Consider the following 15,935-nt stretch of genomic DNA (forward strand, 5'->3'; position numbering starts at 1 on the left):
ATTTTTTAATGGAATATACATTGTCATGGTTCTGTACGATAGCGCAATAAATGAATATTGTATTTTACCACATAAATGATAGTACTTTTATACTGATAATTAAAGCAATTCGTGCAAAATTATTCCCTAACCATTCCAAAATATCAAAAAACCGGATAAGTGGTAGTCGGCCTCGCCCATCGAGGGTGCCGTACTTTTCAGTATTTATTGTTATAGCGGCAACAGAAATACATCTGTAAAAAATTCAACTTTCTAGCTATCACGGTTCATGAGATACAGCCTGGTGACAGACGGATTTAGTAATAGGGTCCCATTTTACCCTTTGGGTACGGAACCCTAAAAATGCACAACGTTAATATTCAAGTTTTCACTTCTGCCGGCACTCCCGGAGTGCAACCAGTTGTTTTTTTCTAAACCGATTATTGTCAATTATAGCATATTTTTTGTCATTTTAGGAATCATTATAACACGATTTCGCTTAAAAATGGATATGGCACAAACGTATTCTCAGCAGATGGGGTAGCCCTAATTAAGCGGTAACTGTCCTACTGTCTGACGAATGGGACTCGTCGTCTTTTCCTGTTATTTTCACAAACGGGAGTCAGCCAAATGCTCTTCCTAACCAGACGGCGTAAAGAGAACCGTAACAAAAATGCCTCAACTTCGACTTCAAAAAAATTATATTAAATTCACATTTAGGGCTGAGCACACCGGATGCGTGTGCGTAGACGAACACATACACGTGCGTGTTGTAGTTGTAATATAGAGATTAGTATAAAAGACGGCACACCGCTTGCGTGACGTGTGCGTACAGGGCTCCAACGTTAGTCATTAATGGCGCTATTCATAAACGCGTTACTGATCTGAATTAGCTATGAATCGTTTGTCTTTATGTGTCATTTTGACTTAGGTATGTATTTGTAAGAAAGGGATAAATCATAATTTAACAAAATCGGGCCCGTAAAGTTTTATGAAAAAGGGGGGTTAGTCATCGCACTCTCAGCCGGTGTTCTCTGGCCTTTAGTTACGAGTAATTGATACTTACGGTGCATCTCTCATTTTATTTAAATGTGTATTATTTATACATTTAATAAAATATGTCTAAGGTCTAAATTTTAATTTTAGGTTTTCAATTTCTTACTTATCAATAACGTAGAACATGTTTTTCATTGTGCTTTTCACTGAGTGTTTTTTATAACTGATTTCTCAAATTCTGTGTAATGAATGTGTGTAACCTCTTACCCCCTTATTCATAAACGTCTACTAAAGTTAACAAGCCGCTATTAATCGTTTGTCCCTTTCCGACGTATTGGTATGATGGAAAGGGACAAACGATTATTAACTTGTTAACTTTAGTAGAAGTTTATGAATAAGGGGGTTACTATTCAGCTGAACCTAAACGAAGATAGGTACTTTTCGTGCTTCTATAGGTACCGTGTTTTTTTTATTTCCGTTAATTTCAAGGGTGCATCCCTGAGTTTTAATTGAGTAAGTTTCTCAAACACTGGTATTCTAATTAACTCCATTTAGGAGATAATCAATAAATATTTTTTATCTTATAAGGCCATTACGAGCGTGTACGCTAATAACCTTAGGGCCTGTTTACATATTGATTAGTGTTTAGTACTACTTAAACGTAAGTACTATCTCGGACGATTGATGTTCGAAATGACATGGATATGTCACAGTTTTCAATTGTTTGGTTCATTTAAATGTAATTCCTGTGCTACAACAACGCTATATGCAACATTTAATTACTTTTCATAAAAAATAATTAAAAAAAAAAACAAAAAAAATGCCCCAAAAATAACGGAATTCAATAAAAACACGGTGTATAAAAAGATATGTTTAACAAATATGGATACTATAGGTCTAGATTAAGAGAAGAAACTGTAGCAATCATTTTTGTATGACCGTTTGTTTCATACTTAACAAAAAATAATATATTCAAAATGCACGTAAAATCACAAACAATATATTTAATACCAAACTCTTCACATTTAGTTACTGTCGCCGCCTAAAGTTATGTCCAAAGCTCGTTTAGAGGAGCTTAGCGAGATCAAACCGATCTCGAAATGTTTGTCAACGGAGTTAACAAGTTGGCAGGGGTCCTGCGGACTTAAAAAGGCTTAACGCCATGACCGTTCGGCATCAAGGTGATATTCAGATATCAACTGCAGCTGCATTACTTTTTTGTATACTACGTCGGTGGCAAACAAGCATACCCGCCTGTTATAAGCAGTGTCCGCTGCCTACGTACGCCTGCAAATCCAGAGGAGTTACATACGCGTTGCCGACCCTAACACTCCACTCCCTCGTTGCCAGAGGGCAACCTTACTCACCGGCAGGAACACAACACTATGAGTAGGGTCTAGTGTTATTTGGCTGCGGTTTTCTGTAAGGTGGAGGTACTGCCCCAGTTGGGCTCTGCTCTAGATCTGGAATGACATCCGCCGTGCTGTGCCCTACCACAGCTAGATGACATTCACAGAGCCCATACCTCTCTTTTGGACGTAGCTTAAGGACATATCCTAGTCCAGTTGCGGCTGTAACTATCAATTTCCTTGATAAAATGAGTGACGGAATAAACGTCATAATGCCGTCATTCGTCGTCTGCCGTCTCGTTATTGCGGCCGCTGTAACTGCCGTCAGTTACAGCGGCCGCAATAACGACGCTGCAACATTACTGCAGCTGCAGTTGACATTCGAACGTCACCTTTAAGGTGACATTCGGTTGACGACTGCTGCGGTGAATTGAGTGACGGATTTAATGTTAAATTTAGAGCCTATACCTGTTGAAGAGCAATATGATTTGGACAAGGTTTTTTAAAAGTCCATTTCTTTCAACAAGGAGAGTCTCATGCAATTTTATATGTGATAAATACTAAATACCTAATCTAGATTAATTAGTGTTCCGTACCCAAAAGGTAAAACGGGACGTTATTACTAAGACTCCGCTGTCCGTCCGTCTTCTGTCTGTCCGTCTGTCACCAGGCTGTATCTCACGAACCGTGATAGGTAGACAGTTGAAATTTTCACAGATGATGTTATTTCTATTGCCGCTATAAAATAAATATAAATATAAATATTATAGGACATTATTACACAAATTGCTTAGTTTGGGGTGGTTTAGGGCTAAGTTGATGTCTGTAAGATTGTCCCCAGATAAATAAAAAAAATACTTGCTGATAAAAAAATCGTTAAGTACAGTATTAAAGTGCACCCACACCGTAGTAAAATTTTGTGGAGTAACACTGTGCCACACGGTAAGCGGTAACATTAGGATCCTTACCTAAGTAGTTACTTATTATTTTGTAGTGTTGTATCACAGCTTCACAAAAGTCAACTGCGGTGTGGATATTTTTTTTACCCTTTTTATAACATCTGTTTGTACTACCAGCGTACATTTACAACCTACAGCTTTCACAGATCTTTTCAGACGCTCAGTTAGCTGACACAATCCTGCGGGAACTGAAAACGATTTATCATTCTCATTCGTTCCAGAAATGACCCTCTGCCAGAGAGTACCTCGTCCGCATTAGAATTATAAAGGTAACTTACCCTCCAGCTCAATCGCACGCCCACTCGCTCTGTGTGACTCTACCTTAACGTTATTTCGAGCCCGCCGGGATGAATCATACTTTCTGACTATTTATCTGACGCTTTATCTTAAATTGTCATGTCAGTTTTTTCGCAGGACAGTTCTTATCTCAAATCTATTCCCTTTGAGCATTTCTAACAAGATTCTGAGTTTTTAACAAGACATTTCATTATGAATTTTTAATACAGATTCAAACGTTTGGAGACTTTGGAGACACATTCAAGGAATATAATGCTTGATTGTCATGTTTAATTCCTAAGCAAATATTCAACTGAAAGTACCTACTCAAAACGACCAACTTGTGCAGAATTTCGAGTGTAAGGAATTATACTTATTTAACCTTTTATTTCTCATAATTAATTACTGAAATACGTGAAATAAATTAGAATAGACATATAGAAGGGACCCCTGAACACATTTGCCAGAATAGCCCCCAACCGCGAAAATAGACCTGATGTCAGCAGTTGACCACGACGCTCTAAAAAGAGTACAACGACAAAGAAGAATACGTGAATATTATTAAATATGTGAAAACCGGTCACTCACGTATTTTAAGTCGAAAACGTTCGACATGTATCACCCCGTACCGAGGGATGTCGTCAGGATTTCGCGTTGGCGGCGGCAAGCTCCTGATAAAAAACGCCAACGCGCAGATTTGTCGAATGTAACCTTTAATAACATGGCAATACGAGTCAAGGCAAGCGTCTTCTTGAATGACACGATCTTATTCGATCGATCGTTTGGCGTTTGTCAATGTATGAACAAAGCGGTAAAGCTTAGTTGCTTCAAAATAAAACTAAAAAATTGGCTCGTCAAACAAAGCTTTTATAGTTTCCAAGAATTTCTAGATTATAAAGAATAGTGTAATATAATTAATTAATTTAATTTGATCGTCTAGTATTAAATTGATAGATATAAGATGTGTATAAGTATGAAATTGTGACCTGTAATATCTTTTTCACGTCAGCAGCTGGAACAAGGGTAATTTGCTGCTTAAAAACAGTGAGCAAAATCGCATTTTGCTCACTGAGTGAGACAAAATAACATTCAAGTGACCTTCATATTCGAATGTCATTTCAACGTGCGGGGCCTAATACAAGTTCTAAGTATTTGGATTCTATTGTCTTTGTCCCTTTCACGTCATTTCAAAAAGAAAGAGACAAAAAAGTGCATACGTAATTCAACGATATATTGACGGTTTATAATAGACCCCCGAAATAAGTCAGACCGCATCGGTCCAAAACACCCTACGAGTCTTCATTCGTAATAATTAATTAATGAAATAAAAGTTTAAAATTTAATAAAAATACCATATTTTACGTATTTTATTATACAATCAAAACAATATACTTATACAAATTTACGCAATTGTTACGCAGTAAATAATTCTACTTAACGACTTTTAACGATCTCTACTATAGTTGACAAATAGTAGTATCCGCAATTCGGACCGTATCTTACAAAGTTTTTTGTAACAAAAAAAGTTGACGATTGAAGTGTCAATCATTGATGTTCGTTAATTCATTATTTTCGTATCATTTTATTGAAATTTCTTTCGTTTTGTTTTATTGCGATAATTAAAGTTAATTGTTAGAATACCTTCAGAAAACATGAGTGAAATAGTGATGAAGACGGATTACATTTTTTCAGGTTGTGTACTACACGAGATCAAAGTTATTTACATCTCGTGCGCTTTTGAGTCCCTTACTACGCTCAAGATTCGAAATTAGATTCACTCGCTACGCTCGTGAATCTATTATAGAATCTTTCGCTTGCACGGGACTCAAAACAAGCACTCGAAGAAATATCAAACTTTGCTCTCTTGTTGTACAAATAACTATTTACTAATAAATTATGTCTATGTCTATGTCTATGATTATCATTATTATTTGTCAATGTAGGATTAGCTAGGCCTCCTACACAAAAGAGATGGACAGTCACCTGAAAGAATATGTAACACAACGAAGGCCGCAAAAATATCTGATAGGATCTTATTTGTAGAGCCATTAGAGCGTGTCACATATTTATGCGGCCTTCGAAGAGTAACATATTAATGCAGGTGACTGTACTACTGTACTATACAGGCTGTTTATTTAGTTATCTGCAATAATTTACGGACTGAATATATAGGTCACACTGAGCAACTTTCACTATGGGACCAACCCCAAAACCGCGAAAAAAAATACACTCCCATAGAAAATCGTCAAGATCAGACAGGCAAAATGTAGGAAACAGCCATTTTTTATGATTTCGGGGTTGGTCCCATAGTAAAAGTTATTCAGTATAATCTACTATAATCAGCCCGAAGATAACTAAATATTGTAGGTGACTAAATTTAACAGCCTGTATAAAATAAAATACGACCTTAAATTTCGCTTATATGAATTTAATTTAAAAATAATATAAAATGCACCTAAGGGTTAATTCGTTCTTATGAATGCCACAGTGGCAATAGTTAAGGGTAAGGGTACTCGTAAAGGGTACCCTCTTGCGAGGGCCCTCAAAGGTCTTCTGGGCCCTATAATTATGGCAATTACTCTCCAGAAATTACTTGTATTCACGAAAATTGCGTTTAATTTTTGGATACAAATTTAGTTTGAAAATTACATGAACACATTTTAACAGATGGTGACGAATTTAAGAGTCCCCGGCAAGCTCGGCAGATTTTCATCTTCCTAGTTCTAAAACGGGTCACTCACGTATTTTAAATCGAAAATTGCATATGCTGCAATAGTTGCGGTTGCAAGAGCTGTGGGTGATATTGCAGACTACAATCTGCTTCGAGCCGCCAACGTATGCTCCCGATTATGCTACTCGGCACGGAGTGAACATGGCCAATTTTTGACTTAAAATACGTGAGTGACTCGCTTTTTTAATATTCTTTATACTATATCAAATTGTTAAAACGGAATCAGCCTCAAAACTCTATGATTATTTATCACGTGAAATATGGAGCGCGTGCATAATAAGATTAAAACTTTTATATACTTACCTTACTGCCCAATTCGAACAAAGCTTATAATTCATTCATTTATTAACACGCTTTTATTCGGTCGACCTGTATCGTAGCGTTATGAAACTTGGCAGCTGTATGTAGTTCTGATGACAATACAATAATATGGTACTGTCGAACTGATCTGATGATGGAGCCGGAAGATATGAACTGGAACTTCATGATGAAACATCGTATCATAGCTGTGTCTGGATTTGTTACAAAAGTCTTGTAATGGACTTTGACCACGATTAGATTTCAAGGTCTGATGATAAACCCGGAAGATAGGCACTGGCATTCCATGATGGAATATCGTATCATAGTCGTGTTTGCACTTGTGAGAAAGGTCACGTAACGGACTTTGAACACGATCAGGTTTTTTTACGTGCATTTTTAAAAGCGTGTTTTTCTAGTGTTTTTTAAATTATTAATTTATTCTATTAAAATTATGGCTTCAACCCAGTGGGACTATTTCGCCAGCATCAAGGTACCTATAAGGAACTTTATTGATTGATTTATTTATTTAATCTTTATTGCATAAAAGAAAACCTTATAGTACATAAGGCGGACTTAATGCCATGAGGCATTCTCTACCAGTCAACCTTTAGGCAAAGCAGAGAGATTGTGGGCTTTGAATACGACTAAAATTGTACGGTTAGTACAAGACAGTGTACGGTGATTATATCAGCTCTTGTAAAGTGATAGCTGGACTTTACAAGTAGCACGTGGCCGTTGACTCCAAAATGGTGGTTAAACGGGTTTCAAGATTAATTCTCCATTCACTGCACACTACCACATTTGTTGGTTGTATAATAAGCTATCGATATTACGCTTTAAACAATATTAATGAGCAAAAAACTAAGGCATTTAATCACCAGGCGTGACTATCAAGATGGCGCTTGAACCGGAAGTCCCAATGCTTATGAGATGTCACAGCGATACGAAACCGATCTGTTAGTGTTAAAAGTGACCTTTTTAGTTGAAGAAATGTCACTTTTGACACTAACAGATCGGTATCCTATCGCTGTGACATCTTATAACCATTGTTTGAATTGGACTGTTACTCATAAATCATTGTTTATGTTTCATTTTAGGCGTAAGAAGTTTTATATGTTAAAAGGATTAGCTTTGTTTTGTACTTTGATCATTTATTAAATTAAGTTATGAGGAAAGAGGACGGCCGATTCTCCATACAAACGTAGTCCCCATTTTCCTCTCTGGATATTGACACTTTGGAAAATATTTTTACATAATTTGATTTATATTAACCATAGCTATGCGCCTACGTTTGAATTTTTTAGATTTTTGTATTATTATAAAAATTAGGAGCGAAAAACAGATTTTATTTGTTTTATTTCATTATTAACAATCATAGTAACTGATTTATTTGGCTAACCGTATTAACACTCACAAAAACGAACTGTCCCAATAATAAAACTTGTTATTTTTTGTAAAAATAAATTTCTATATATTTTTTACTAGATCAATATCGTTCGAACAATTTTCTTAAACTGATTACGGCCATACACATTGATTAGTAGGTACAGTCAAGGTATTGAATATCGACACGGACTAAGTGCCAAAAATATGTATACACGACCTATATTATAGCCTTGAAGGCAGTGTATACATATTTTTAGCACTTTGTCCGTGTATATGTTTAATATCTTGACTGTACTAAAGGCAAGTAGCAAATGTATGAACTCAGACCCTTAAAAATAGAAGGTGTATCAAAAAAAGTGGGGAAAACTGCACGTTGATAACGATTCATAGTTATCTTCTTTTTCAACCTAGCGTTTTCACGGCCTCGCGCCAGGGTCCGCTTTCCTACTCAATCCTCTCCACTTTTGTCTTCGGCATCCTCAGGTGTGAGATTGTTCTCTTCCTGAGGTCGACTCATCTATTTAATTATACACGATTACTAATTCTGATTAACAAAAAATACCGTATTCAGAAAAGTAATCGGCCAGCAAAAACTAGTTGTTCAATAAGTTAAACAGCAAAACAAATAAAATTGTTTGTTTTTCCTTGTAGGACTCTTGAGAGGTCATTACACTGCCTCTGCGGCGAAGGATAAAGTTCACCTAACTTAGTCGCGGGAATTTCATTAAGCAACTGTTTTACATAATACCGCTCGACATCAGTAATAAACAAGGATTATTTTTAAAATTACGGCCGCCTTTCAAATTAGACGCCGCTCGCTGAAACTTGTGAAATTTATGAATATCTGTTGCGTTTAGTTTCGGGAAAGTTGTGCGGCGTTGTAAGCGTATGCACTCTTTAGTACCTAGCTGTCTTGCCAGTTTTAAATGATTTATTAAATGCAAGCTAACTCTGCACATATTTTGCAGTAGTAAGAAAGCATACAAAGGAGTCAGGTGTTGCCTTACGTACGTGACACGATGAACGCGGTCCTAGGCCAGGGCGCCGAAGGCGCCCTCATTCTAAAGGAATTAGTCGTAAGCCGGGTGCCTTCGGCGCACTTATACTGAAAGAGTCGGGCGTAGCCTGACGTACGTGACGCGATGCACGTGGTCCTGGGCCGGGCGCCTTCGGCACCCTCATAAAAATAAATAAATAAAACATTTATTCATGAAACAGTGTACAACTGCCGCCTTGTATAACAGTTTGTTGGCAGAAATAGGCTCCCTTTCCTTATATTACTGTGTTATTTCATACTAAAGAAGTCGGGCTTAGCCTGACACACGTGGCGCGATGCACGCGGTCCTAAACCGGGCGCCTTTGGCGCACTCATACTAAAGGAGTCGGGCGTAGTCTGACCAACGTGACGTAGAGCGCGGTCCTAGGCCACTAAATACGATCCCCACCGAACGGGCGCAATCGGAGGGCATTTCACATTTGTAAGGCCGCAAGCCAGTCGGCTTCTTAACAATTACAGTCTGTGACTAACGAAATTCTTCGTGCCTTCTCCTAGCGCCTTTATTCTTACTTTATGGAGCGTAGTTCATTTTCCACGAAGACGTGAGAGTTCTTATAGGTATGTTTATTATAAATTGCAATTCTAACTGGAGGTCAATTCTTATTTTTTTTTAATGTTATGCGTTTGAATTGGTTTTGATACGACCTTGACGATTATCTTGGTGGTTGGAGCACATCTCACGATTGACTTGTACTTTCGCATGCCCCAATCAGTCTGCGCGATTAAAAGGTCGTATCAATCGGTCGGTGGAATCAAACCGTAATAAGATCTCAAGCCTATAGGTAGTCTAGCTAAGATGTCAATTGTTTGCAGCGGTGGCAGCATGGTTCCATTTTTATCACTTGTGACTATGCCCGTCACTTTTGCGCTTACATACTTGTTAGCACGTGATAGACATGGTGACAAATGATAAAAAGCCGACCATCTTGGCCATACAGGAAACGAAACGAAAAGATTTTATCTCTACCATATTAGTTCGATGGAGATAGCGTTTCGTTTTGGTTAGACGACAATTTTTATGATTGCGAAGCGTATGTATCTATTAAGGTAACGTAGGTCGCTTTCTGAACCTACGGCACCTTATTAGATGCTTAATATACCTAAATAGTTTTTGAAACACGGTATACTTTTTTAGATAACAATACGGTTCCCAAAAATTTTATTAGGAATCTTGTGGATTTTCTCTAGGGACTTCAGCGATTCGAATACTGGTTTTTTGACTTTCACTCGATAGAAAAAAATCGCGTAAATAGGTCTAAAATGAATTTTAAAAATTCGTAATAAATTATGCACAAAATGCGCTATTTTATTTTTTAGGAAACTAAGCGATTCATTTTCACTTTTTTTTTAAATTAAAAACATAATATCCACGCACGCACATCCATCTCGCACACACTACATGATAAATAATGCAGAAATATATCTACATATGATGATTAGACTGAAATCCTTAAAGCATTGTATTCATTTGAAACTCAATCGAACAAATTCCAATTTTGACGAAGACCGAAGCGTATGTTTTGTTAACTCGTGCGAATTTTCGTTGAATTAATCCGTATAGATTTAAATAAATCAAAGCCGATCAAACGTTTATTTGAACTTTTTTTTTTACAGATCGACGAGCAGAAATGTACGCGCTGCGAACTGAATTATAAAGAATGAATACGCCGATCGAGCGACCGCCGGACGAAAACACAACACTAGCAAATGAAACGGAACCGTTACGAATGGTTCTAGATTTAAACGATACATTTTTTTATCGAACGCTGAACGAAAGTAACTGTACGTTTGAAAATGGAACATGTAGTGATGTGAGTTATAATTATTGGGCGTTGTCGTTACTAGTGTTTCCGTTATTGACGTTGTTCGGGAATGTTCTAGTAATAATAAGTGTGTCTAGAGAGCGTAGTTTGCAAACTGCCACAAACTATTTTATTGTGAGTCTGGCGGTCGCCGATCTGTTGGTGGCGGTCGTCGTGATGCCGTTTGGAGTTTATTACTTGGTAAGTGTTAATTATTGTATATAAAATATTTATAAATTATATTAATAAAATATTAAACTATCGAAGAAGAAGTGAGTGATCCACTTAAAGCATTGACATATATGTATATCTAAGGACGATCTTACAGGCAATAAGAATGGGGCCAGTACAGCGGTGTCACGCACTCAAATTAAAACCAATCGTGCAGTCTAAAGCCACAACGCGATTGGTCGATGAGTTCGCTTTATGCGCACGATTGGTCGCAACTAGTTGCGTTAGGCCACACGATTGGCTCGAACTCGTCATGTATAATCCAATCGAGACATTATTTATTATGCAAATGATAAAAAACTTACCTAAAAATACAGTCAGTGAAATACATGCATTTGAAATGTATGATTTACAAAAAAGTATTGTGAACAGCGGTCTTCTTCTTTCTCGTCATACTGTTGTCAGAGTGGTCGTGAAGTGAACAGCGGTATGTTGGGTAAAATATATACAAGAATATCGACTGCAAACAAAAACTTACAATATAACTTTTTTGAATATTCAAAAAGGAATTAACGTGTTTCGTCGCTGTATGTTGATTACATTACGAATTCGCGGCGTTCGCTAACTACATAGTTGACTAATTTGCATCGCTACTGAACATTTAAACACCTGAACTGGCTTGGTTGATTAAATTAAACACTCGAGAGCAATTAAAATGGGATAATTCGGATGGAAATGTGTTTAGTTATTGACTTGTTTTGATTGCTCTAAGGTGTAGGTACAGCAAGATGAAGAGTTGTGTAGTGTGTACGCATTCATGGCAGGAATTTTGTACATCCCTAAAACGTAGACAGTTGAAGAGGTTATGTTAGATTAGAATAGGTACTAACTTTCTTCCTGAATTAAGGATTTCATATATTAGTTTTTTTCTTACTGTGCATAATACAAACCGAATAGTTTGTATACAAAAATATAACAGGTTCCAGAATTTTTTTAAGCCTAAATTTCGCAATTTCCTAAACTTTCTACCACACATCAGCACTATAGAGTAATTGAGGGAGGCGTGTGAATACGGTATTAGTAGTAATGAACCCCTTGTGTAAATTTATTCGATAGCGTGAAGTGACGTACGCGTTAGCGTTAAGTCTCATTTTGTATGGGATTTAGAAACAGCGCGCCAAGCGGGACGTTTTGGAAACTCAAAATTCCTTACAAAATGAGACTTAACGCAAACGCGTAAGTCACGTCTCGCTATCGAATAAATTTACACTAGGGGTACTGATGTGCGGTCGAAAGTGTACGAAATTGCAAAATTTACTCTTACAAAAAATTCTGAAACTTGTCATATTGTTGTATACCTACTACTCGGCATTTTCCATTTCCAAAATTGAATTTTCCCTTGTTGCTTATTAAATTTCTGGGAAGCTTTCAAACTTTTTGGAAAGTTTCCACGAATTGCACATAGGCATCATTCGAGATAAATAATATATACATATATACACAATAAAGAATAGTCTAATTTTCAATTCACCTGACGTTTATATAGGAGGCATATCATTATAGTACATGACGATACAAATACAAATACGAAAAGTAGGAAATTCGCAACGGCGATAATTAAGATTATATATTTTTTAATTATTCTACATAGGAAAGTAAAAGTGCTAATTATAATTACCGCACTAGTGATTTTTTTTTTTGACAAAATATATCGTTTCCGATATAACTCACGTAGGTTGCGTTGTTTTATCATAGAATTCCTATGATCACCTCCGAAGACAAAATCGATTGTATAATATTGCATTGTCACCCAACTTACATATTGTGAACTTTCAGCCCAATCGAATAATGGGAAGATCTGATTTGACTTGCAAGAAACATAATATTACAAACAAATATTGTAAGATCATCAAATTAAAAGCTTGTACAAAACTCAACCCTGTCCCGGTCGGTACTAATCACATTACGAATGCAACTGCTTTAATGCTAAAGTTCTTATATTTTGATACATTCTTACACACCGTGGGCTCGAGTAACCCGACAGATTTTAACCAGGCATTCTAGAGGCCATAAGGAGTAAAGAAATGTTATATGACTTTTGGTAAAACCGGAAAAAAAAGTTTATTTAGGAAAGATAAAGATAGTTTATTTTCCAAGTAAGCATATTACAATGTAAGGTCCGACCGAGAACGCTTTTTTTGTCTCGGCCGAGACCGAGACCGAGACCGAGATTCAATGGGATTCTCGGCCGAGACCGAGACCGAGACCGAGAATTTATAAAATAGAGAAAAAATACGAATTTTGCACTAAAATTGATTTTATAATCGAAATTCGACGATTTATCAGGAAAAAGTTATCATAATCAATTCCTAGCGCTATTAAACAGTATTTTTAGGGTCCTGTAGCCATAATGGCAAAAATCGAACCCTTGTAGTTACGTCATGCCCTATGTCTGTCGGTCTGTGCGTATGTCACAGCTATTTTACTCAAAAACTATACGGTATATTTTATAACCAAAGTTGGAACGTAGGTGTAGATGTATTATGTAAGTGGCTTCTTAGTTTCGAAAAAAATGATGTAAAATATATTTTCAAATATATACTCCGTATAAATGTAACAAAAAGTAAAAAAAAAAACATGTGGCTCATCATTAGATAGGTCTTTAAAAATACAGAAAGGTTGCTAAAACGTTTTTTTTTAATTAAATAAATACTTTTGACAATAATCGATTTAAAAAAAAAATTGTGTGATCCCCTCTAACTTTTGAACCGGGAGAGCAAAACCATTAAAAAAATTCTAAATAAGCAAATAATTTTTCAGAGTTATAAAAAAACTGATCTTCTTATTAAAACGACAAAAGTGCCACTAACATACGCTCTTTTGCTTGTACGGCTTTTTTGTATTATATGAAGGTACGGAACCTTCCATTATGCGTGGTCCGACACGCACTTGGCCGGTTTTTCAGTACTGATGTGCACAAAAAGAGGTAAAATAACAATAATCAAAATAAAGAGTTATATATTGTAACTTGTAACCCAAAATATCCGCCACAGGTGTCGTTTTGTACTTACCTACTGCTTTGCTTTTTCCCTTTGACACAAATATATTTAGTATCAAAATATCCAGTGTCATCTTCCACTCACAACAAGTTAATCTAAGTAACATCCCGATAACAATATACACCCATTTATTCATCAATAACAACTACCACAAAACGAAAATAAACAAATGAACAAGTCATTACTTGCAACCGCGCCTATCCGATCCCAACACTTAGTATTTGATAAGTAATTGGCTTAAAATGTGGCTATGAAACCAATTTAAATCACAAAAAACGTCACACCAACCGGGCGATGCAACCAACGAGTGGCTTAGACCCCGGGGCTCGTGCGCGGAAAATTCAAAATCACCAATGATAACTCATTGCTTATTCTCGGTCTCGGCAAGAATCTCGGCCCATTTTGGCCGAGAGCCGAGACCGAGATCTCGGCCCGATTTTTGGCCGAGAATGCCGAGACCGAGACCGAGACCGAGATCTCGGTCGGACCTTATTACAATGCGCTTATGAACGTCAAATAAAGCTACGCCGGCTCTAACCCTACACTTCTGATCCGAAATGATTTAAGCCCCTTATAAATTGTAGGAGGATATCTCAATATGGGACCGGCAAGAAACTCGGCGGGAAACATCTTTTCAAAACATTACATCTTATAACTAACATGCATTAAATAAAAAATACAATTTAAACGAATTTGGAATTAACAAAAAAAACATAAAATAACATAGAGTAGGTACTTATTTTATGGAAATTTAATGCAATAGATTGCTAATGCAGGAAATTATCATTGCCAACGCCGTTTTCCCCATACGACACAATATTTATTTTTACATCTTGGCAAAAAAATATTTCAACGAATAAGCAAAGTTTATTTATTTATTTACAGAGTCTCGTTTAAAACAATCTGTCATTAGGTATGTCCAAACCAAGTCACATAGTGGCAGTCTCGAAGCCAAGAAGCGTTTTTCATTGAGTTATTACACAAACAAATTTTCACAAGAATTGTCATTATCTCTAAAACAATATTAATTTCGGAAATCTTTTTCATTAGAATAAATGCGGCCAAGAATACGCCTCTAAAATCTGACGGGTTATTCGAGCCCACGGTGTATATCCTAACGCAGCCTGAGGGCAAGTCACACATCAGAAACTGAAAATACCGTAGAAATATTTCTTTCATCCAACATAATTTACATGTTTATTTATCTCCCAGGATTTCTCCCGGGACCATATTTGGAATAAAACGGCCTACATTGGAATATATTCAGACACCTAGGAATATAGCCGTTTTTCTGTGTCGCTGGTTGTCCCTGAGGTCTTGAGGTGCGATGTTTTTGGGTACTTAACTTCGAAAACATGGTAGTTTTAGAAATAACAAATACTTATCTACAAAAATAGAGCATTTTTTGGCTTTCTGCTATAGCAACCGTAAGCAAGGTGGCTCACAAAGCGTTGTTGTAGCGTAAGTACTTATTGCCGAAGTATTAAATTAAATTAAATATGATCTTTATTTCAGTCCAGTCCATATATGGTTAGTAAAATTAACTTAAGACCTATATTTTTTTTTTTTTTTTATTATGCGTTTAAAATTTTGGGTCCAGTCCCCGCGAAGTGTACGGGCGGCTGGATCCGTAAGGTCTGTGGGATGTTTAATATTTCTAATGAATTAATTATGTGACACTGGGATGATGTTGTGTTGTTATGAAAGGTGATGGTGGTAATGAATGTTAAGATATGAAGATGGATGGTGTAGATGAGTTGTTATGTGTTGTTGAACTTTTTTAAACTGTTGATTATGGTCCTGGATAGATTGCAAAATGAGGTCAATGTACTTTCTCTGCTAATGAGGTCTGGGAGGCTGTAAGGTTGAA

At 36.6% G+C, this 15,935-nt stretch overlaps 1 protein-coding gene and 2 long non-coding RNA genes across 3 annotated transcripts in view; 2 read left to right on the plus strand and 1 right to left on the minus strand.

The window, feature by feature from the left end:
- LOC133526022 (uncharacterized) overlaps positions 1-15,935 on the minus strand; it is a 577,119-nt gene that overhangs the window by 556,837 nt on the left and 4,347 nt on the right. The window lies entirely within an intron of this gene.
- The window catches only part of LOC133526024 (uncharacterized), a 196,831-nt gene that overhangs the window by 120,543 nt on the left and 60,353 nt on the right, over positions 1-15,935 (plus strand). The window lies entirely within an intron of this gene.
- LOC133526021 (dopamine D2-like receptor) overlaps positions 10,053-15,935 on the plus strand; it is a 55,772-nt gene continuing 49,889 nt past the window's right edge. The window contains exon 1 of the mRNA XM_061862495.1: positions 10,053-11,036. Within this exon, the coding sequence (XP_061718479.1) occupies positions 10,692-11,036 (345 nt within the window). The 5' untranslated portion in view covers positions 10,053-10,691. The remainder of the gene's footprint in view (positions 11,037-15,935) is intronic.

This window comes from Cydia pomonella, chromosome 15 (assembly GCF_033807575.1).
Source record: "Cydia pomonella isolate Wapato2018A chromosome 15, ilCydPomo1, whole genome shotgun sequence".
Classification (NCBI taxonomy): domain Eukaryota; kingdom Metazoa; phylum Arthropoda; class Insecta; order Lepidoptera; family Tortricidae; genus Cydia; species Cydia pomonella.